The sequence below is a fragment of the Lepisosteus platostomus genome, chromosome 10 (assembly GCF_059453375.1).
Source record: "Lepisosteus platostomus isolate fLepPlt1 chromosome 10, fLepPlt1.hap1, whole genome shotgun sequence".
In the NCBI taxonomy this organism is placed as follows: Eukaryota; Metazoa; Chordata; class Actinopteri; order Semionotiformes; family Lepisosteidae; genus Lepisosteus; species Lepisosteus platostomus.
In genome coordinates, this window is record NC_142620.1 from 20615579 (window position 1) to 20641454 (window position 25876).

General features: G+C 39.7%; 1 protein-coding gene across 2 annotated transcripts in view; it reads right to left on the reverse strand.

Moving 5' to 3' along the window:
* The window catches only part of sptb (spectrin, beta, erythrocytic), a 60363-nt gene extending 35316 nt beyond the window's left edge, over window positions 1-25047 (reverse strand). The window contains exons 1-2 of one of the 2 annotated variants that reach the window (XM_088648733.1): window positions 24854-25041; window positions 11324-11491 (exon numbers count right to left, since the gene is read on the reverse strand). In XM_088648733.1, the coding sequence (XP_088504859.1) occupies window positions 11324-11471 (148 nt within the window). In that variant the 5' untranslated portion in view covers window positions 11472-11491; window positions 24854-25041. Of the gene's footprint in view, window positions 1-11323; window positions 11492-24853 lie in introns of both variants that reach the window. The other variant, XM_088648734.1, reaches the window with a different exon arrangement.
* Between the last annotated feature and the right edge of the window lie 829 nt (window positions 25048-25876).

Here is a 25876-nt window from a genome sequence, read left to right on the forward strand (position 1 = left end):
CAACCATGGACTGTATTAACAGTATGCTTTGGATTATCTCCTTGTTGTATAAAAATCTAATTAAGTTTCTAAAACTGAAATAAAGCCAAACCTTCATGTACATCTTAATTTAGGTTCATTCATTAGAACTTTCAGTTTTAGTCGTTTCAGTTTACTCATTTTTGTTGTCAGTAGATTACTGTATATAAAGCCACTGCTGATCAAAAGTACCACAGTGTACAGCTAAGATACTTAAAAGAGAATCAGGTGATGGTATTGACATTTATTATGTACATACAATAATTATTATTGCAATCCATCATCTTCTGTTAAATTCAATCTCTAAAAGCCTATCTGTGTGCTTGATTGCCAAACTGTCAGTAACACCACCAACAATAAACCAACAAGCACAGCTCTGCAAAATTCCCTGAAAACAGTTATTGGTCATTGTTCACAGTAAGGATCTGAAGTAATGCACAAGTCCACAGATAACATAATAAAAAGCTTCTGTCTGTCGGGAGAGATTTTTTAACAGAACTGCTCTGCACATGAATGAGGCTAATAAACAGTTTTAACTCCTTCATAAACAGTACACAACATGATAAAACAACAGGCATAAAAACATCCAGAAAAATGAAATGAAACATAAATGTATCAGGACCACTAGTACTGAGCTGTGCCTACAGAAAATACTTGTCAGTTCTCAAATCCTTCACTGAGTCTTCCATCATTTTCTCCTGACTTCTCTCTCATGTTCTCAGTTTTTGGTTGATGCTACTTTTTGTTATGAACCATTATGAATAAGCGCGTGGCTGTAAAGACATTTGCACAAATGGTTGTAAAGGATTGTGAACTCAGCACTCATAAAGAAGGAAGAAGGAATGTGTCTTTTAGCCTCATTCAAGTAACGCATTAGAGAAAGTTACCGACCTTGCCCAGGACCACTCTTCCTGCCAGCTCCCCGTGCCCTGTCCATCACTGTCCACAACACAATCCTCCTGTCTCCACCGCACCCTGGCCATAGTGTGATGTCAGCCTCCTAACTGCACAGTCAGTTGCCAAAATATATATCAACATGGGCATGGAGTGGGGGCTGCTTTAGAGAGTAAACCTCATTATTATTCTCTCCCAGACATCCCCATGTCCTGGCAAGTTTGGAAGGGCACAATGAAAGCATTGTGCCTTTGAAGTAATCTGATGTAAAACAGAACTCGGGTGCTCAAATATCCGAGACGAGCAATGGAACCACTTGTGTGGATTTTCATACCAGTTCTTGGAAGCATAATTTTTTTTTTTAAAGGCAAACAAGCAAAATGTCTACTCATTTTTGCTCGTGAAGAAATCAGCAAAAGTTTATCACCTGAAACCCACTGATTCGGAGTTCAGATCCTATAAACCAAGGGGAATTTATCAACTTATGGGTCTTACAGCGCTTAGGAAGTGCTAAGTTCTTGAAGATCCCAGGCTATGAGCATTAGAATCAGCATTTCACTTTCCCCAGTTCCTTCTTATGCCAAGCACTGTAACTTTACTAGGTCTAAAAATCAGCTTCAGAGCATATTCAATTTTGAATCCTTTTACTACAAACTCACAAGTGAATGAACTTTTCAGTTTTCAGCTGACATTGATGATAAAGACACTGTCCACTGTAATACTTTAATGAAAGCATGGAAAGAATGAAAACCCACTGAATGACAGAAAGTTTCCACATCTAGACACAGTACAAGGATGCAATATGGCATCATTCATAAATTGTCATGTACTAAGAGACAGGGAAAGAACATCATTCATGGTTCTTCACTGTAATCCTTACATTGATAAGGACATTGTGTGAGGATACCCAGCTTATGCTATCGCAACCCCTGTGGCGATCTGTCCAGATGTGTGCTTCAGCCTAGAGAACCCCAATCACATTGGGTGAGGAAGAGATTTGAGCCAGCAAAGTCCAGACTCCAGGACTCAAATCAAGTTCCAGAACAGCTTCTCATCAATTCAGGTATCAATGTCTCAAGAACTGGTACACAAACTGGTCCAAGAAGACTCAAGCCCCCCCAAATGTCTCGTTTTTAAAAAAAACTAGTTTTTAATAAATAGGCGTTATGGGCGTTATACCACCTTATTTCAGTCTTGAGCAGCTTCATATTAGATTATTTTTACACAGATCTCCACAAAGTAAAAAACACTTCCTTGGAAGATGGGTGAGAGGTAACCTCACCTCCAAGATCCATTGTGCTGTAAGTGCACTGTGGAAATCTTTCACACAAGGAGCAGATGAAAGGCACTATATACAGTAGCTTTAAACTGCATGCTTTTCAGCCTCATTCAGATTCTACCAAGAGAAAAGAAACACAACATGCTCTTCTGCAGTAACGCAGGAAACTGTCTTTTACAGCACCGCATTATAAAATATTTAAACCTAACTCAACGAACAACTGGGGCACTGCCACTTCAAAACGCTGCTCTGCACTCCTGTGTCAGCTGAAATGTTTCACACCCGCACCAGCAGAAGAAAAACTGCACACGTCACAGCTCTGGTTGTACCTTGCAACTGCCTGAACCGTCCGTCCAGGAGCGAGATGAAGGAGATGTGTGAAGTGCTGTAACTCAGCCAGCGGGCTCGTCTCATGGCGGCAGGCGGTCCCAGGCAGCACAGCACGAGCAGGGCTCCCTGGGAGCAGGAGAGTCCCGGCCTGCAGGTAGCCTTACAGAGAAGCTCTCAGCAGGCAGCCTCCGCACTTCACTCCACTGGCACCACGCTTCGCAAGGGGGAGGGGTCTGGGAGACTTTTTTGTTTGCTTTCAAGTTGATCTTTAATTCCTTTTGCCTCGGCCGGCTATAGCGAAGGCTGACATAAGCACACATCATCCTGCACCATGAGCTGAACTTGCTCTGATCTTTTTTTTTTTCCTCCACTACGTGTGTTTCAGCTGCTGTAATGCCTTCGGTCCTTCATTTAACAGCCACATATAAGACACGTACATGCACGGAATGTGACAGAGAATCCTCGTTCTGGTCCTGAGCAATGATGTAATTCGGGTCTGAGCGCAGGCAAGCCTCAGAAGTAGAATAGGTGCAATACTCAGAAGTAGAAAATGTGAAATATTGTGGCAGGGTTCTCTTTCTGTTACATAAAGAATAACATGAAAGTATTAAAGAAATTTAAGCTTATAGGGAAATGGTTAAAATCAATTTCTAATTCACATTAGTAATTCAGGCACAGAGACAGTATAGCTCATCTTAAAGGTCTTATATTGCGACCACCTGACTACTAAATAACAGAGTATTCAGTTAGCTTCAGACTATTCCAAGGATTGAGCAACGTAGTGGGTGGGGAATCTGGGATAAAGGGAATCCGGGATTTCAGCCTGCATGGCCAAGGGACTGACAGCGTGACCAGGAAGAAGGAATCTTCCCCATCCTCCCTGCCGTGCTCTATGGAAGATGAGAGATCCACTGGCTGCAGGAGTGGCAGACAGAGAGGAGGGAGGACTGTGAAATGATGGCACAGCCAAGCGGTTGAAGGGTTTCAGCTCAGAGCTCTACAAGGCATTTGCACCGTGTTTGCATCCCACATGCTCATGTGCCTTTGCACATTCTGTAGAACAATTCTGAATGATGCACGATCAGACATTTTGTCTATCTACAAACTGATGTGTCAAACTGGAAAGTAGAGAAAATCCACATATTCTGTCTCTCCCACCCTCACTCTATATCTGGAAAGGAAATACACTGTGAGCAGAGATTTGATAACCCTGTTCCTCTCAGATTTGTAAGCAAGGCTGCCCGATTTTACTATTTCCAATCTCATTTCAGCTGAGCCTTGTGCATTCATGGTTGTTTTTTAATTAGATGAAGGTTAGGTAATGACAACAAAATAAGGTTTGATGTTTTCTAGTGGTACGTTCACTGCACACTTTAACATTAATAAGATACTGGTATCCTGGAGACACACCTTGACAGAATAGCACAACTGCAGAAACAACAAAAGGAGTAGCTGGGAGAGTGTACTGCCATTGAAAAAGGGTGCTAGTATTGTAACTGACTGTGGAGTAGCGGTGCACCTGCTGAAGTAGTGAAACAACCCCTCAGTTCCTTGTCTTCTACTGCTGGAAGCGAAGAGAGTTTAACTGAGCCGCCCTTCCTTTTATCAATGTGTTTTGTTTGCACAAGAGACATTTAGCAAACAAACATCACAAGTTCCCCTGGGCCCTTCAAAGGGAGTAGTGACCATCAATAGTAACCAGACTTCTAAGAGTGGTGCTCTTGAACTTCAGCATATCTTTTTTGTTGTTGTTCTTTTAGTGGCACAGGTTCCAAGTGGTTTAAAGACCACCCCAGTAAAGAAGGAAATAAAGCATGAAACTTTAAAATAAGGAGCCCAATCATGGCTTTCCTTGTAAATCAATGAGACACATTTGTTATTTCATTTGGAGTTCAGGCAGCAGCCAGTACTTTCTTTAGCCACTAAAGGCTTGCAAATTTTAATGAATCTCAGAAGATCATGATCAGTAAGATGTTGTCAACTGTGAAAACTGTTCAATCTAACATTTTTTAGTACTAGTTGTAATTCCCTCTCCAATATTGTTAGCGTTCTGTAAAGCACAGAGAACTATCATTGCTCTGATGTACCACAGGATGGAGAACATAGTGCACACATCTTATCAAGTGCACAGTGTTGCTTTGTTATATAATTAGGTTATCAAACTCTTTCTTATTAGAGTTTCTAATATAGAAATGCCCGATTACCCTAACTGGGGTTACAGCATTGTAGATCACTTTACCCTACCATAGATGTTGTATTTATTGGACTAATCGCAAAGTAACAACGTGGAATCACGGTCATTTGTTTGTTTGATAAACTCAAGATCTATTCCTACTTGACATTTTAATAATAATTCTGAATGTCACTGGATCTCTGGTCTTGAGAGATGTATTAGGTTCCGGACCAAAATTAGGCAAAGGGATTGTCAACTAAATTAGGAAACAAACTAAAGAAACAACACTGATCAAGATCTCTACAGAAATCACTATACTGAAGTTATGCCAGTCCAACATAGTACTAGAAAGAGGACAGATAATAAAATAATAAAGAGTGTCATACTGTGTACAACAGAATTATTTTATTTGCCTCTAATTTGTGGTTTTCATATGCCTCTCATTAATACTATACAAATTGTGAACAACATACTGTATACATAATGTGCCAATTAAAAAAGTAGCTTGTAACTTGTAGCCTGTGTGCTATTGACCAAATGCCCACTACTCTTTAAAGTTTTGTTATTATCAATGAATTGAAATAACTCTACTGAATTTGAACTACTTTACATGTGTATTTGAATAGACATGCTCTGCAGACACACCCACCTGCAAAGTTTTGTCACATACTGTAAACTCCACAGTACCTGATAGGAGAGCTCGCTCTGACTGGGGGAGTGGCACTTCAGTCAGTGACATCACTATAATCTAGTAGGCATCCAACAAAACATAGTGCTATTTACCAGAAAGCTCCTTGTTAACTATAGTTAAGCCCAAACCATGAGGCACGCTGCCAATTGCTTCATTTTGGTAGTGCATTTAAAGTCAACTCATGATGCTTTGATCTGAACAGCCAGGTGTGTGAATCATTTTAATCCAATCCCTACCTGCCAGCAGCCATATCCCCCTGCAACTCACAGTTGGCAGCCCACTGAAGCTAAGCAGGTGTGAGCCTGTCAGTACCTGGATGGGAGACCTCCTGGGAAAAACTATGGTTGCTGCTGGAAGTGGCGTTAGTGGGGCCAGTAGGGGGCGCTCACCCTGCGGTCCATGTGGGTCCTTATGGCCCAGTATAGTGACGGGGACACTATACTGTAAACAGGCACCGTCCTTCGGATGAGACGTAAAACCGAGGTCCTGACTATCTGTGGTCATTAAAAATCCGAGGGCGTTTCTTGTAAAGAGTAGGGGTGTAACCCCGGCATCCTGGCCAAAATTTCCAATTGGCCCTTATCAATCATGACCTCCTAATAATCCCTGTCTATGAATTGGCTTCATTACTCTGCTCTCCTCTCCACTGATAGCTGATGTGTGGTGAGCGTTCTGGCGCACTATGGCCAGAACCACTAAGGTGGATGCTGCACATTGGTGGTGGTTAGGGGAGTCCCCATTACCTGTAAAGCGCTTTGAGTGGAGTGTCCAGAAAAAGCGCTATATAAGTGTAAGCAATTATTAGTATTATTACCTTTTCTTAATGTCTAAATACAAGAGCTATAGACTCAGTTTGTTGACCACCCTGAGACTTCATTCAGCAGAGTAAACAGCGTATGATTTTGTAATCCATTACGTTCTGTAATATGTAAAACTTTGCTGTGCCTCATAATCAGACGTCTATCAGGATTAAGGAATTTAAAGTATTTAATTTCTCAGGTATACAGTCACTTTCAGCCAAACAGCTTAATGGTGGAAAGGTCAAATCTAAAAATATTGTCAAAATTGTTCAAACAGCTTCAAATGAAATCTCATCTCAGTTGGAAATTAATTTTTTCAGCTGGTTTAAAGTAATTCAAGGCAAGTTAAGGTTAAGGAACACACAGGATTCGGGAAAAGAATAAGAATTACATTTTGTTCATGGCAGTGCCATTACAAAAGCTGAACCCTTTTCTCAATTCCTTAGCTCTTAAATTGCTGGTTGCTAGGCAAAAGCCATTTGCTGTATTCTCCCTGTAAATTGTAAAGTGTGTGGAATCATTGCATGGGGATGCAGATTAAATAGTGCTTTACACTCCTGAATAGACTTGCAAAATTAATGTGAGTTTCAGTTTTGTTCAGAGGATTTCAAGATTTATAGCAATTGCTTAATACAAAAATATGTAAATGTACATTAAGTCTCAACTACAAGGACTGAAACAATAATTTTGTGGGAATATTGGATTTGAATGCACTACTATATAATTTTTTTAAACTGTCAGTCACTGTCTGGGCAGCAGGTAGATTTGATTTACACACCTTTGCTGTAAAAGTGAAGATTGGATTGCCTAAATGCAGAGACCTGTATGACATGAAGTTCACAAAGTAATTACAACCAGCTGGCCCTTTTCAATCAGATGCTGCTGAACTGCGGAAGACAAATATATTGTGATCAGAACTGGTCAGATTATCTAGGCTTACTGTACAGGTAAATGTACATAAGACACATTTACACCAAATATTTTAAAGCTCAGCTGCCTTCAGGAGGTCCTGTTTTAAAATGTCGAAGCAGAGTCACATTGAAATGACTTCTGATTTTTATGCGGTCAGTCCATTGGCAAGGCTGAATTGAGAAAATGCTTTAAAACCTCAGGAATCTGTTAGGAGAAACAGCTCCACTCTATTTAAAAGTGTTCCTTCACAACTGACCCACATGTGTGCAGGAGATAACCAGCCCAGCAACAATGCGAGCAATGGCCAGTGTGGAGAAACAGCTGCTATGATCCATCACTGAGCAATGTGAGGAACGCACAGGCCATGTGGCCTCTGTCAGTGACCACTGGCACAGCTGGTGGCTATCCTCAGTGCACTCCTGCACCATTGGGCTCTATTAAAGGATCACGACACAAGGTGGTGCCAAACTAAGCTTTCACATGATCGATTAGTTCCATGTGAAATAAAACAACAATATCAATTTACTGATTTGGGGACCCCTTACCAAATTTTCTACACGAGTCTACAAATTTTAACTGTAGTAAAAGTAAGTTTGCAATCTAAAATATATGTTTTAATATTAACAATACCCTCTGGAGACAGAATTTGAATCCTACATACAGTATTTACCATATGCTAATGTGGCAATAGCAAGGATAAGTGTGTCCCATTCAGCCGTGTGAATCCTGGACTTTCCAGACTTTCTGGACTTTCCAGCTTTGAGGACCACCAGAGGTCTCCACATCCTAATCCCAGAACCACTGTACTTCTGTGAATATCTGGCCTTTGTTTTACTAAAACAAGAAATAAATAATTAGTTTTTCTTGACAAGTTCACTGTGCAGCAGAGAACAAATGCAGCAGTCGCTTCCTTATACGAGCACAGACCACGAACAGTAAAGACTTATTTAACTTTTAAATCTTCTGTTAATCATCAAGTGTTGCTGCATACAAAGCTAGTCATCCCTTTGGGACACATGAAATAAAAGATTACCCGCAGACCATCTTAAACCAAATGCAGCTGACATGAACTGAGAAAGCTGACATGAAGTTGACAATTTTGTGTCTCCTGACTCTTCTAGAGCAACTACAGCACCTGTGTTTGCTGTCCAGGGACAACTCTGGCTCTTCAGATGGCTGAAGGTCCCCTTCAAATGTCACTAAAGCAATTGGATGATACTGCATGCTATTGGGTGTTGTATATAAATCTGGTGGGGTATTCATAGGGTTAATTCTGAAGGCAGATCAGCTGGGGTATGAAGGGGTATTGTGAGGCTGAAACACTGCCCCAGAGGGCAACAGAGCTTAATTGACAAGAGGAGAGGCACTCCCACCCATGTTTTTTTTAAAATGTTTTTTAATGTTTCTTTATTAGCCCTATACAATTTCTTGCATTAGGAATTTGTCTTTTCGCATACCCCAGCTTTTCTCCATGAAGACACAGACACATGTTCAGATCCTTATTCCAGCATGAAGTATGAGCCACTGGTTTTTAAAGTCAACACCAAAACACAAACATCAGCTGTCTTGCTAGGTTACCAGCTGGTTGAGTCCCAGGCCCTGCGTCAGTACAACACTGAAGAATACTGACACAAACTGATGGGATACTGAAGAGCTATCCTCTACAGCATGTCTCCTTTTTAAAAAACACTTACTAGAGGGAAAAATAATTGCAGTGGGAGTAGTGCTCTAAAACCACTTGTCTCTACCTGGGCTGTAATGGCATTGTGAAGAAAATCCAGGACAGGAATCTTATCAATTCACCTATTTTGCCAGTAGACTGTCAGCAATTCCCTGTGATTCAGGTCCATTAAAACTAAGAAACAGCACTAAAATGGGAACTAAGAAATAGATAGCACTATAGGGGTGTACCCCGGCGTCCTGGCCAAATTTACCATCGGCCTTTATCAATCATGGCCTCCTAACAATCCCCCTCTATGAATTGGCTTCATTACTCTGCTCTCCTCCCCACTGATAGCTGATGTGTGGTGAGCGTTCTGGCGCACTATGGCTGCCGTCGCATCATCCAGGTGGGCCTGCACATTGGTGGTAGTGGAGGGGAGTCCCCATTACCTGTAAAGCGCTTTGAGTGGAGTGTCCAGAAAAAGCGCTATATAAGTATAAGCAATTATTATTATTATTATTATTATTATTATTATTATTATTATTATTATTATTATATAAATGAAAGTTTATTTTAAAACTCTTGGCAGGAGAATAACTGTAATGCAATTCTCTTTGATTCTATTATTATTCTTCACCATTATTAGTCTACAACTTCTTAAAAATCAATTCATTATGCTGTATTGAACATTCAAAAGTTAATTTGGTATTCAAAGCAGTACAGACTACATGTTTAATGAAGAGTATCTTCCTTAAAAACAATTTGGTACAGTATGTGCTAATGAAACAGCTATTTTAACTTAAAACCCTATCTGTTTTTTTTTATTATAGAGGCACAGGCTCTAGACTGCACAATTAAAAATTCTACCATCCTTCCTCATCTTCACAGAAAGCGCCAGAGAGACACCAAGTATACTCATTATCTTGCAATGAAGAACACTCACTTGTCCAGTTCACAGTCTGCAGATCGTTCACTATTTTAAAACGTAGCCTGGGCAGACCTGAACAAGTTCTATTTCTGGTAGCTATTTTCTATTTTGGATCCAGCATCACCAGTATGGGGAAAACACATAAAGATTTGGCAAGGCTTGGCAATCAACTTTATAAAGCACAGACCCACTGGATTTAGTTATATTGCTGATCTACAGGATCTTCTGAGTGGCTGAAAACAGGGTTTTGCACATCTTCAGCAGACACTGAAGTGACTGGTAACCACGCTAAGCAAATTTCTCATTTCTCCCAGAAATCAGGCAAAGTCTAACTAAACTAAAACTTAAGAGGTTGGATGGCCACACTAATGCGGCATTAGCTAAAATAGAAAGTAGCTGCACAAGGAGATCCAACAGACCAACAGCAAATAGCATCTATATTTAATAACTCATAAGTCTTAACTTAAAAGCCTGTCACAGATTAAGCCCTAAAATATTAGGCACAAATGCAAGTTGTGCTAAAAAAAAACATTGTGCCCACATTTTCACTCCACATTATCTGGCAACACTTTATCTGCTGAGGTTTCAGATGGAGCTGAAATATTGTTAAATTTTCTCATAGATAGAAGACTGATATCAAACACTGTAAACAGTCTTACAATACTGGCTGCAGCTAACCCACTATGAATACTGAATTGGCTTATTTGTTACGTGATCATGCCATTCCACCAGTAAAAAAAATAAGAAATTTTTGCTGGGTTTCCAATAGCAGAACCGCCCATTAGCAAAATTGTTGATAGCAGAATAGCAGAACATTAACTTCATAGCAGAGCAAGAACACATCACTTTTTTAAATAGATATAAAACAAAGATCCTGAGATGAGAGAAATCTGGTAATCTTGTATGAATATAACATCCATAACTTATCTGGTATGTTATATTCATACCAGATTACCAGATAAGGTACGGATGTTATATTCATGTGTACCTTAACACCAAAATAGCATTTTAACACAATCCTATTAAACACTTGAAAAGAGCCCTACATTATGTTATGTGTGTTTATAAATGTATTTATAAATAAGAACTATATTTTTATCATTACTTAGACCAACTTTAGGGGACACAAGGCCAGAATTAAAGTGCTTGACATTTCAAAAACACAGCTGAGTGATGTAAAGTTATTGCCTTGGCATCACAGTTTTAGGTTCACTGAATTATTATTAGTATTATTTAGATTTTCATCACCCTTCAAAGGATATGGTAGAAAGCACTAATAATGATTCCAGCACTTCAGTAGGCCCAGTAGGAAAGAGACTCCAGAGAACATTAGCCACTGAACAGGCATTTACACAAGCAGTTGTGGATGTGAAGAGCAAACTTCTGATATCTTGAACAGATATCAGATAAGTTACGGATGTTAAATCCTTGGGGGTGTTCAACGGTAATCTTAATGGGCTCGGGGATGATTAAAATACAATCAGTTAGATTAATAAAACGGACTAAGCAGCCACGTTTCATTTGTGACTTTTTATGTTCCTATTATCTGCCCCAACTTTACAGTATGTCATCTTCACGCCGTCTTTCACAAGCGATTGACCAGCACGTCCCCCAGCGCACCACGGCACAGCTCACCTGCGAGCGCCTTGATGCGAGACCTTTCGAAGACCCGGGCCGAGCTGTTGTCATTGTCCAGCTCCTCGTCGCCCAGTTCGAAGCGCGTGTTGATGCGAGTGTACTGCTGCTGGATCTCCACGTTGTCGAAGTCGGTGGTGGAAGTCATGCTGGCGCGGACGTGGCCCTCTGGGAAGAGACACACATGCTTATCATTCTGAAGGCCCAGACCATGTTTTAATAGGTTAGGTTCGGTGATGAGTGTCTCTTCTTTTATGCCCTTGCTGTTCCTGTCTCTGTAATTCTGAGAGTGCAAATAGTAGCATGGCACTCAAAGACCAATGCGATCGCCAAGAGATCCCTACTCTACTTGGTACTAGGAGTGAAACCAGTTCTATTGGCAACTGCAAAGAAAAAAGGCTATTACACTAAAGTGGCATAAACAGAACTCTCCAACCTATGGACAGTGGTTATTGGTAACAAAAGGAATTTGTGGGATGGAGAAGATGACCTTTGTTGTTGAGATTGCTGATGAAGAATTTCTCTGAAAGATGGAAGCCGCTAATAGATAAACTAGATAAATGATATATTTTGCAGATTTGCATTTATCATTTTATTTTTCATTTAGAATGTTTGTGAAACCTTTGTAATTTGCTGTTGTCACTGGTGGGCTTGGAAAACGGAAAACCACAATCAAAAAGTCCAATACATAAGAATGGAAACTGAGTTCCTGAACCCATTAATCCACACAGCCAGGAGTGTGGGTTGATGTTGCTGCGAGTGCTGGATTCTCTTATTTGACATGTGATCTTGCCCCTCGGCCAGTAAAGGAATTCAGAAATCTCTGCTGGGTTTCCAATAGCAGAACCACCCAGAAGCAGAAGCCGTCGTAAGAGGGGACTGAAGAATGATGGTGATTCACCTGCTTTAAGCAAACAGTTCTTTCAATCAAAGACTATTGGGGAACATAATATTTTCTCTCTGTTTTGCGATTCTCTCTCTGATGACTTCAAAAATACAGATGACCCAAGGAAAAGAAGATAATTAATTCCAAATGCAACCTTTTTATTACAAAAATGTGTTTTACGGTTTATGCAATGTATCAGCTGTTTTTATTCCATCATACAATTGGTGCACAGCAGCTGTTATAGGGTATTTATAATACTTTTAATTTTAGATATACTGTTACTACTATGTAATTATTATTTTTTGATAAGGAAAACAACTAAACTGAAAGCAAACTCCAATTCCAAGCCAGCCTAACTAAAAAGAGCCCATGACTAACAACAGATTTGATATGAGTACTGTAAGTGAAGTCTATGCGTCTTCTGGGGGGGAACATCTGATTGAGTGCAGGAGAGCCTTTCACCACCTCCAGAGTCTCCGCCTCTTGCCCAGACCACACAGTAACGGCAACACAGAGTGCAGGTGAAAGTGCTTGATAAGTCTCCGTCTCTTATCTCTCATGGCTGGGCTGTCCAGGCCGTTGGTTATCGCGGTAGGCCAGTTGCATGGCTCTCCACGGCAGGCGTACCAGTGTGGAATTATTTATAAAGAAGACTTCTTCTTTCTAGCAAAAGTGTTTTTCACAGACCCATGACCCTTAACTCCAAAGAATGTTACTGTGCACCGCACAGTATTGGTCTAAGAACATAAGAATGGTAACAAACAAGAAAAGGCCATTTGTCTTGCTTAGCCTGTTTGATAGTAACTCATTGATACAAGCCTTCCAGCCTTCCTTTTCTTGTTAGAAGTCTACTTCAACAACATTATTCATAGTTCTTTGCATAAAGAAGTGCCTCAGTTTTAAAACCACTTCCACATAGTCCATATTCATTTTTGGGCTGAAACAATGTTTAAAATGTTTAATAAAAAATAAGAAAGGTTTGATTATGTGATTTTTAAACTACAGAAGCATAAATTGTACATGTTCTTAAGAGTACTATATGTCTTCAGATTTGGTTTATCTATTATAACAAATCTCCTGAGTTCAAGTGCACATTTAAGCAGTCTCTTGTGTGTGAAATGCAAACTGACATAGATGTAGTTTCTCACATGAACAAAGTACTCAACAATGAATTCCATAATTATTTACCAAAAATATATATAGGGAATAAATATTTTTGGGCATAAGATATTGTGTGTATTATGTATCATCCATCCATTTTCTGACCACTTGTACGAGACACCAGTCCATCACCACAAAGCACACACAGACACAAACATGGACCCACACACTCACACCAGGGCCAGTTTTCCCAGAAGCCAATTAACTTTCTGGTATGTTCTTCAACTGTAGGTGGAAACCCACCAGAAACACGAGGAGAACATGCAAACTCCACACAGATAGCACCCCAGGTCCAGAATTGATCCCAGGGCCAGTGCTACAAGGAAGCAATACTAACCACTGTGCCACCGTGCCATCCTGTATTATGTATAATGAATTTTAATTCTGAATGTTTTTTCTTTGTCAGAATTGTGATTCAAAATAGATTATTTGATAGCAGTTCGTGGATTCTTGGTCCTTAAAGCAAGAATAAGAGGAAGAAACAAGTCATTTAAAAGCATATTTGAACATTTACGTTCTCTTGTAAGACAAAAGGTAAAATAATCTGACAAATTTTAAGAGCAGATTCACTGAGACCAGTATGGTGAAAAAGTGTTAAATGAAAAAACAGATTTTCATGAAGAAGTCTGATAACGTTAAACACATTGATGCCTGATATGAATGTGAAAATTTGATTAATTCAATGTAGAATCTCAATAATAGGAGTGATTAATATTAATTTCTTATTAAACTGCTTTGACGGATTATACCCAAGAATTGAAATTGTTGGACTTTTTTAGCCTGTTTTGTTTGAAAAATTAAAATGTTAAAAAGTTAAAAAACATTAATTGTGATTTAAATGTGTAATTACCTAACTGTGCCCCTGCTCTGTTCTTTGATACAGTATATTCATTTTGAATAAGTGATTAGTATTAAATGTACATTATGACAATGAGTTCAGCTTTGGAGCCGCAACATAATTGGTTGAGTTTCTTTAAGTACTGTAGTTTAGTAAAAAACAATTTCATATTATTGCAGGACACAGCTTATCAAAGAGAATGCAATGCTACAAATAAGAAGGTTTTCTAGGATTACAAATGGACAACCCTTAATTATACCCACTAGAACTCTTTCTTCTGACACTGCAGCGAGCAAATATGACATCACCATAATGTAAACATCGATAACATAGGACGTTACTCAGCTGCATCAATTTTTTTGCTTTGGTCTCGACTGCTTGCCGAGACCACCTCCCTTCTTTTAAAATAAACCCACGGCACTCGGTTCATAAACAGAGCTGCACTGAGCAAATGCTAAAGATATTCCCACTGCAGTTGCCACACTCCTTTCTCAAGCACAGCTCCTGTCTTAAATATCCCAACAACTGCAGGTTCAGCAGCAGCTGTCTGCCCTGCCCACTCAGTGTCTTGAAACCAGGGGGTTAGGAGGTCACCTCAACAACACGCTGCTAAACACACTGCCTTCACAGACACCGTGGCTACGGACAACAATTGGGTCCAAGTTCAGAGGAAGACAATGGAAATTATATGTATCAGCACTCTATAATATGACACTGGTTCTTCTCAAATTAGTTGGCTTTGTCAAACAACTGTACTGTACAAGCTGTGCACCATTCAGTGTACAAATGACAACAGGGAATGCACAATGACGAACCACCACACAATAGGACAGATGTAGAATAAAGCTAAAACCAAACTTGTCAGAAAGCTATGCCTTCATAGTGCAAGGATATATTTAAACTAGACAAGACATCTGCCAAGTGAACAGCTTGTGTGATCTCTACTGCTTTTCTTAAGAGTCCTTCCAGAGAGACTATGGAAGTTGCATTAAGTTTCACATTAGTAGTGCTCAGAGTTCTGAATGGCCAGCTTGGCAGTCTTTTTCAAGCGCTCTTCAGGAAGGTCCTTCCAGGCTGTATATCACTGACTCAGAGCTACTGCCGGAGAACAGGAGCTGTTGGTACGCTTGTGGTGACAGTACCGGGGAATTTTATCAGGCCACAGCAGAGTCCTGTTATCTGGCCACTCGTATTCACCCCCCTGCTCCACCCACAGCGGGAATCCCCTTATCTACAAAGACGAGCTCGCAGGGGTCCCCCTCAGCAGCGAGGTGACTCAAGCCTACCCGCCTGGGAAGAGCCAATCGTTTTCTCCGAACGATCTCCTGTCATTACCTGGACCAAGGAGCCCAGTCCTTATGAACACTGAATGATGAAAATTCAAAGGCAACGTCTCCATTTACCATGGTTTTCCTCACTTAGGCTTTCCTTCAACATTTTCACTGTGAATTTCACTAGTCTGAGATAACATATATTTCACACTGCGAATGTTTGCAGGAGTCATATCACAAAGGCACGCAATGTAATAAATTGTGCTGATATCACAGTCCTAACTATTGCCAGAGTTTAAAATTGTGCAGACCCCATTTTAACTCTTGGCACAAGCAAGGTTTTAAGAACCTGGTCTGCTCAGAAATCGGGATTCTCCCACCCTGGTCCTGGAGAGCCCCAATCCAGTTACTCTTATAGGTCATCCTACATAACCATCTGTTCAAAAAGAAGGAATATTTGTTGAAGCAATCAGTCAATTAAGCAAGTAATGTTTTAATGGAGGGAACACTGGCCCTGGAAGGTTTAAGGATGTTGTTCATTTTTTTCCAAATTATCTCTGAATTACATAATGGAACACCACTCTTTAAGAAATTGATGGCTTAAAGCACGAATGGGCTATCCTGGTTCTAGTGGGCATGTGTGTCTGTAGGTTTCTGTTTGATTAATGGCTTAATGGGACAAATTTATCAGCTTCTCCCAGCTCTTCAGGGGCTGGTGCTTTGAAGAGGCACGGAAACCCTACACACACACCAGCCCTCCTGTACTAGAATTGAAACACCCCTGATTTAAAGGATACCTACAAAAGCAGCTCCAGGAACAGTGTTGGAGACCCCTGTTATTGGTCACGGCCTCGACAGCTGATAAAATTACAGTAATCTCACATAAATTAATGTAAAATCATGAGGAAATTCAGTACCATGATAAGAAAAAAGAACGAAAAAAGCAAGGAGTCACTTTGTTGCCCTACTGGCTTTAGTGACCTACAGCCTGCTCATCCATCTCAATCTGACCACAGCCCACGGCCCCATTAACACTCCACAGGCTACTCAGGGCAGTGCCTCAAAACACTTCAGCGAAGTGTTTCAGCGAAGACCAACACACATAGCATGTACTCAAGTGCTCTTGAATGTCTTCATTTTGAAAGTCTAGTTCTTTCTTAATTACCAATGGATAACTGCAACTTAATAAATATTATAGAACTAAGATTGCAGCTCCTGGCCAAAGATGCAGAATATCATGTAAAACAATCCGTTTTTAACCCTAAAATGCATGCTGAAGAACATTTCTTCCTTGATGGGTGAAAACCCAAACACACACGCTAAGGCTATGATCCTTGGTCCAGGTAATAAAGAAAGAATTCTAACTGGCACCATGCTGCACAACCTTGCACCTTACTTGTCAGTAACCTCTGCATTGGCCACAATATCGGTCCAGATTAGACCTCTCAGCCAATGACCAGGTCTCTCCACTAGTTAGATGTTCTCATTCTGGTCAGCTCACAGACCTGAGAGCTACATTTTGAGGAAGCTACTTAGTTATAATAATAATAATAATAATAATAATAATAATAATAATAATAATAATAATAATAATAATAATAATTGCTTACACTTATATAGTACTTTTCTGGACACTCCACTCAAAGCACTTTACAGGTAATGGGGACTCTCCTCCACCACCACCAATGTGCAGCATCCACCTGGATGATGCGACAGCAGCCATAGGGCGCCAGAACACTCACCACACATCAGCTATTAGTGGGGAGAAGAGCAGAGTGATGAAGCCAATTCATAGATGGGGATTATTAGGAGGCCATGATTGGTAAGGGCCAATGGGAAATTTGTCCAGGATGCCGGGGTTACACCCCTACTCTTTTCGAGAAATGCCCTGGGATTTTTAATGACCACAGAGAGTCAGGACCTTGGGTTTACGTCTCATCCGAAGGACGGCACCTGTTTACAGTAAAGTGTCCACGTCACTATACTGGGGCATTAGGACCCACATGGACCGCAGGGTGAGCGCCCCCTGCTGGCCCCACTAACACCTCTTCCAGCAGCAACCTTAGTTTTTCCCAGAAGGACTCCCATCCAGGTACTGACCAGGCTCACACCTGCTTAGCTTCAGTGGGTTGCCAGTTGTGAGTTGTAGGGTGATATGGCTGCTGGCTAGTTATGTGGCATTCTCACTGCTATCTGCTCACGAAGAGGTTTCCCCTGTCCCTGTTCATATCTACAGTACACTGATGACACACCTCGTCTCTCTGGCTCCAGATACCTTTACTCCTGCCCACTGCTCTCTCTAATCTGTCCCTGTTCATATCTAGACTGATGACACACCTGGTCTCACTGACCAGATTCTTAATTGTATTGAAGCTCAACTTAAAATTTTGGCTTCCTGCTTTTTCTATAAAGCTTGTAGTAAGCCTCAAATTTTAGAATACCTTCAACCAGCTCAGACGGAGACTCTATAAAGCACTGTGACATGGTGCCCAGCGTGAAAATGCTATAATGCTATGAAGATGCTATATAAAACAAAACAATACATAATTTGAGTTGCAATACTGGGAGCTGCTCAACAACTTGCTCTATACTACGTGTATTCCTATGCATTTGGTTTCAAATCTCAGTTGTGTAACATGGAACATCTCAGAGGCAGTAAAATGAAATCTAAAAGCATAATGCACCAGTAGCAGTTTCAGGGAAATAAATAGAGAGATGATGTTGTGGTTACGAGAAAAATATTGCAAACACTCCACAGTTCAGTGTCAGTGGTGTTTTGGAATCAGTCTTTGTTTTTAATAGATAGCTCCACAGCTGCTATGTTTAATCATGATGTCTCTTGCAGTGTCATTACATACCACACTAAGAACAACTGTGCAAAGTTCACCCAGGCCCATGCAGATGAAGTCGTATTTGAAATAACTTCATTATTTTGCTAAGTGTCCGCAATGCTTCACACAAAATAATTCAAATACATTTTAGTTTACTAAGATAAAGTCTAAACAATACAAAATAGGCACTTTTCAAGCCCAGAGAAATCCATCCATTTTAAGTACACTTGTCCTGGTGAGCCTCATGGCTATAGACAATTCTGCTTGTCTAAAAAGCACCTCCTCTCACAGACACGCCCTGGTTGTTTGCTGACATACTACAGATAGTGATGTTGGCTCATTTCTGGGCCACTCCCTTTCTTCCACTGTAACAGGGTATAGAGAACATGTCACACACAAGTAAAGGGCAGATCTGAATCTGATCTCACAAATTTGCGCAGAATAGGAACCTTTGAAACCATGGTGAAAATTTGCACTGGATACAGTGTTAAATCTTAAAATGTCTTATTCTGGATCCATAATGGTTTGAAGCCATTTCAAGAGATTAGTCAACATCACAGAAACACACCAGGTCTGGTAATATCTGCCTACACCGCTCAACAGGAACTCAGGAAGCTGAATGGGACTAAGAAACATGTCTGTAGAGGTGATGAGTGGAAGAGGGGAAAATAAAGGAGCAGACAGCAGGAATGGCAGATGTGTTTATATCTAACAGAATGCTCTGCAAGATGATAGAGCGGCAACAGTAGTAATGTAGAGCTGCAGTACAACAGCAGCCTGCAGGTTTTTCCAGAGAATGTTACTGCTCTATGAAAACGCTTTTGTAGTGGCAGTGTGGCACAGTGGTTGGGGTTCTGAAGCTTGCAACTGTTCAAATCCCAGCTGAGACACTTCACCCAAGTTGCTCCAGTAAAATACCCAACTCTACAGATGGGTGCAAATGTCCCTTTCAAGAAAAAATATATACATTTGGAGGAGTCTAGTACATAAGAATACAAGAAATAAGAAATCCTTTGCTACCTGCATGTAACACTCAACACCCGGCAATTTACCATCCAAGGCTTGTGCATGCACGTCCCATGTACAGTATAATAACACCTGAACATAATCTGATTCATAACAACAATACAAGATAACCTGCCTAATTGGATTTATGTCTGGATATTACTGTCACCTTTGAAATACCTTGGCACACAGCTACATTACAGCTAATCCCTCTACAAACCCTGCTCTTCGTATGTCATTCCAGCTAAAATAGAAACAACAATCCGCAAAGAGCCAGCCTGCGACATTCCGCATCGATGACCTCTAATCACCATTGTCTTCCATTAACTCAACAGCTTGCTCTCACCATCTGGCTGAAGCCCCAACACTGCCGCAAAAGTGGGTGACGTGAGGCTTCAAAGGGCCACCTGTCCCTCCAAAGGGCTCACAACACAATTTTAAGATTGCGAAAACCACGGTGGAGTTTTACCATGTGCAATCCTTTTGGACCCATTTTGTACATATGGACGGTAGCAGCAGATTGCTTCACGAACCTTACAAAGATGCTTTTATGAAGGGTCATGGAACCATCTTCTACAATATGCAAGACCTCTGTGTACAATATAATCTTATATATTGAAATGTTTTTCCACAAACTAGTGACTGCCCTCAAGTCTCAGTCTCCTTGCACTTCATTTCTACATATCCACATGGCCCTTGTTCCTATACCAGGTTTAAAAATAAGTTCAAAAATACTTCTGGTGTTATGCAGGAATCTTAGACACGAGGTAAAGCAGGGGAGGAACTCCTCAGGAAAATGAATGACGGGAAGAAGGATATTTTGAGAGGAGGAGAGGGGGAAACTGGAGCTGAGACTGTCTCTGCTCCAGTGTGTGTGCTGGTGTGTGGTGGAGCCTTAGTGAACCCGACACAGCAATATTGATCACATCATCCGCTGATTGTATCTAGTTTCTCTCCATTTCAGACCAAAAAACATTGTTCACTCCTTGGCCCCCTGTGCCTTATCGACCATGTGTCAAACTTTTTGCAGCCCTTTTCTAGACAACTAAAATCGCAATGAGAAAATAAAAAAATGTATCCAGTCACCAAAAAGAAATTTCAATTAAATGGATCAGTGTTGGCATTTTTTCTTTCCCCATGGGCTTGCTATGCCAAATGTGAGCTGCGATTTTAAGGCAGACCAGATTTTTTTATTAAATCCTGGGATAAAGACTGCTATATCTGTTCTTACATTTAAAATAAGAATAAAAAAGTTTACAAAAGTAATTTGTTCCTTTGTATGTTAGCAGCTAATTGATCTGAGGATCGTGTGCAGCAATTGCAAAAAATGTTAATTGGCATGCTTTACTGTTTTACAGTTACCTGAAAAATAAAGGTACCAACAGTAGCTTCCCGTGTAATAGTGCCTTTAATCTCTGTGGAAACAAACACCTGAGAATCCAACAACACTTGGCATCACTTCATGTTTTGAGGCAATTTATATTTTGTGCTAGCAGACAAATAACAGCCTTCTCAGATTACTACACTATTCAATTGAAGTGCATATAGAAAGAGAAATGCTTTTGTAATCGATACCAACATTAATGGGTAATGTGAAAGGACATCCTGTACTGTGTTTTTCATACTGGTCGGTTTCACTGCTTTAGAATGGCTCTGTTTTGAACAGATTTGCGTTCGTGTTTTGAGGCTACCGTAGGGTTTGCACCCATTTTTGAGTCCGAACAGCATCTGTGCAGAGACCTGGAGTCATGGAGGCAGCTTCCACGTTTTTACACATCTCTGAGCAAAACCTTGAAAGCCTCACGTAATTTCCCATTAGCTCAATGAGCTACACTGAGGGGCACTCATCTATGGGCAGTATCTTGTCAATACAAGTCTATGAGTTTGGTGAACTAGAAGCCAGTAACCTTTCACTTCCTTTCAGAACGTCAAAAATTCAGATTCACGTAGAACGTCCTCTGGTCCTTTCACTGAACAGTCTGTGGAGTTACAGGAGAGACTCAAAAAGCCCACAGCTAAAATCTAGACTTTGCTTTCGGGATGTACTGTATGTCAGTTGCCCCACTAATATTATGATAATTATAAAAATATAACACTTATAATAACACTTTCTCTAAGAAAGCAATACAGTACCAATCTATCTCCTGCATTATATTATGACATTAAATCAAAGCACATCCAAAGGTTTCCAGCCTGATTGTCACGTAACAAAATGCACACCTTTGTTAAGCATTAATGAACTGCACTAAAATCCATTACCAAGGGTCGAGGAATCAATAAAGCTTTAATGCTTGAGTTATGTTAACGACACTGAGAGATGGATTACAGCATTCCTGGACACAATCTCAGGGCTATGGGATACTAAGATACCAAGTTTTTATTATTGCACCTTCATGTTTCTTAATTCAATTTAATTTAATATACTATATTTCATCCCCAAGAGGGTAACTTAAGAATTTAAGTCTGGAAATAATAAGGCTGAACTTATTATGATATCCCCAGCTCGGAGCTCATTGTTTCTTCAGTCTAGGAACATTTGATGCATTACAAAGTGAAGAGCAATACCCCAAGCATCTGTCTGACCCCCTTGCCATCCTATGCAGAGTATATGAAGTCTTTCTTCACTCTCATTTGTATCCTTGTAATGAACTCATCTTTTCCAACTGAGTTAAAATCACATGCCCAAAACACACTGTGCGAAACTGGAACCTAACAGCTTGTGATTTACTAAGCCAAAAATGAGAGATTGAAAAGGTCAGCTATTGCATTAATCCTTCTATTCTCTTTTAACATTTCTGTGTCATACACACTCGTCTAATGAAATGATCATGGACAACCACTTCAAAACATATCTACAGTATCTATCATGAAGAATGCAGTCTGAATCCCACAGAGAAAACATTTCCCTGTTAATGTAGGTCTAACTTGGGGTGTCAGTCATGGATGGAGATGGAGAAGGACTACATTTTGAACTTTCAAAACTGTCATGATTTAAGAATAAGAAAAAAAAACAAAATGCATCCTAAATGGATGAGGCAAAACTAACAGCTAGATTGCAGAGCAGTTGTAGAAGCCACATTCTTGGGTCTTAATTTAGTATAGGACGTTTAATATTGGACACTATCACATCCTCCATTATAAACTCAGTGTGCCTGAGAGTCTTTAGATAGGTAGACCCTTCAAATGCAGAGTTCCACATGTAAGAATTCCATTAGAACATGTGATGTGAGAGTCTCTCATATGCCCACTGGTTATACTTTACGTCAATGACACATTTGCAATGCAAATGTGTGCCAGTGACACCACTGAATGGGTCTGCTAAGACCCGCTGTAAGACTAAGACACTTTAGAAATGGGTTTTGAAACCCTAGTTCACACGTGTCTGACACGGTGTTCAAAAACATAATGGGGAGTTGATCTTCCACAAGGTTAACACATCAAGGCTGTACGTCTCTATGTGAGCAGTGTGATAATTTATATTTTCAGGAACTGACAGTCTCCATTGCTGTCCCCTTAAAAAAGGAACAAAAAAATAACTAAATGCTAAACACATTCAAAACATTATAAACTTATATTACTGTATATTGTATTATTGTATGCCAGTACACTGGTTCAGTATGCAAGGCCTTTTTTGTCATTAATCTTTCAGTTTAATCAAATTTATATGTAAGTTTGCCCATATTTCTATCAGCCTGCAGAAGAAACAAAATGTGTAAAACGAAATCTCACTTAAAGATAAATTACAAGATAATTAAGATAATAAAGACAAAATTGCTTCTTAATATACACCTTAGAAGGCAACAGCACAACATGCAGGACTTAAAGAAACTGTAGAATAACAAGAGGTATCAAATACCACAAACACCTTCCCATACTAAAAATCATTAATGGTACAGTGTGCATAATTTTTGACTCATGATGTCAAACGTAATGATGTTGATATATTTCCCTCAGAAAAAATATTTGGAAGCATGACAACAGCAAACATTTATCAGCAGACTCATACCTTAATTAAATGAACAGATTTAGAGTCCACACTAAATGCCTACATCTATTCTGCTTCTTAGAGATGTGGTCTTAATATAGCAGAGTTGGAGTGTAACTGTGCTTTAGAGGCACCTTATGCCTTGAATGCACTTTATACGCTGTTCTAAAAGCAAGCTGCATGATAGAAATATGTAGTCATGCTAAATTCCATTAACAAAAGTGCAAGCGTAAATACCATTCACATCCAGTCTAAAATGCCAAGGGTGCAGTTCTCGATTAATAATAATGTACTGTAGGTTTCTTACTCCTTAAACATATGTACACATGAATCAGTGTCTCGATATCAGGGGGGTTACTTTTTTTAATGCATGATGACCTGTATGAGATGGGAGGGGAAGTATTATATTGTTGTGCGCCTTCGTGCGGAGTTGAAGTTCACGTGAACGCTTTGCAGTTCTGGTGTTCCTAAGCCATGGTTTGGTCCTTGAAAGCAAATCATTACCGCTTTCATACACGGTTAATCAAAGGCTATCTATCATAATGTCAAAGTTAACAGGTTCACATTATGGAAAGAGTAAACTGTTATGTTATTGTATTTCAAACATCCCTAAATATTTTCCATTACTGTAACTCTAACACTGAACTGTCTAGTGCTGTTAATGAAAATCGATGTTTCTTCTTTTGATAAGGGTCCTTACCCACATACAGTAGCTGTATTTATATGTATTTCATATCAAGTGCATTAAAGTGGAAAAACGTATCAGTCAGGTATCCACATCGTAGATGTACATAATTTAAAAGGTTATTAATAGAGGCGGATATAAGCAAAAGGACTAAGAAAATAATTATATAATTCAATCATTTTTTACCATGAAATACAGCAGAACACTTATATTAAAACATTTCATATCAAAGAAGCATTATTTTGAATTCAAATAAAACAGGGACAAGACGTTTTCGCTTCATATGTTGTAAACGGGTCAGTTAGAACTTTGCAACTTGGCCATCGTAAAACAGTACTGTTAAAGCAATTAAATCTAGAAGAAAATGGTCAAGAATTAATTAGATCAGCTCTTAGTTCTTGCTTATTAAGGTGTGTACAACGGAAAGGTGTAATGAAATAACGTTATTTTCTGTCGGATTCTTCTTGTTCGTTACGAAGTTAATATCTTCAAAATTTTACTTAACTCCTTTCTTTAACAACCACAACAACATCTTGTTAACACGGTGCATGGTTAACTTTTACAATCTGGAATTCCGAATTTCAAAATTTTGGAATTTCCAAATGGAGAGCAGTACGAACTATTAGCAACTATCCACAACACACCTTACAGACAACTTACATTTTTAGATATTTTTACTAATCCGATACTATCAAAATTATAAACTACCAACACACAAACATATAGTTATCATAATTAAATATTAGGTAGTAATATTAGCCTCCATAGTATTAATTTCCTGTGAGTTTACACTGGACTCGAAATATTAGTTAACAATTCTAACTCTGTCAACAAGGATATACACGTCTGAGAAAAGTAAGATACTTACATTTGGCTGACAGAATCCTTATTTTCCCCGTGTTTTATCGATACAGACAGCTTTCACATCAGGGCAGAAGACAAGAGTACCCTCCGGGATGACAGGCATGAGCTCAGTGCGCACAGCATTCTCGCAAGCGCCGGCCCGCCCAGTGTTAAAAATAAAAATAAGACAGCGAGAGGTTGCGCAGGGGGACAGACATTCCTAACATAGGCACTGCCTTTAAATGGCAGGCACTCACCGCAGCCCCACCGAAATGTCACCTCCGAACTGCGGTCATTCAGCACAAAGATACAGAATGCAGGCTAGTGGAAAGAGAGAGCGGAGAGTTTGGGGGCTCAATGACCAGGGAATTAGTTGGTTGGATTCTTCAAATTAATAACACACAGTACATCACCTCGAGTAAAAAAAAAAAAATACCATTCAAATGTAACAGTGTGTATTGGATATACTGTGTTTGGTCTTTTTTTTTTTGCATTTTCATGTTAACTGATCACTGAGTCGTACACTGCTATTTCGCTCATTTCTTCAGTGACTCGTGACTAAATAAGCACCTGTTACTTTCACGTTCCTCTTTGTTTGAGAGAAGGGCTATCTGTGCTGAGAGGAGTGAAGCTGGGGCATGTGGAACTTGCTGTTTAATGGTTTACTAATAATTACGTAAAGTCAAAGGTATGGCACAAACTGATGAATTAGAATAGGATAATGCAAAGGTAAAAAACAAAGCTATGAAACTCACTTCCTGCAGGTCAGTGTTTCTGGGGTTTGCTCCACTTGATTAGTCAATTAAACAACAATTATTTTCTTTAGACATATTTAGGATTTTGCTCAAGATCTTTTACAGTTACTGAAAAGTACATGTCATTAAAAGTACAGGTAATTCAAAATTGCTTCAATCCTGGTTTAATTAGCAATTATGTAGTTAAATAATTATAACCACAATGTAACCAATTCCAGGTGAAACAAAATCCAGAAGACCACACCAGGAACACATTTAACACACCTGGTTTAACTGGTCTCAAAGTGAAACTG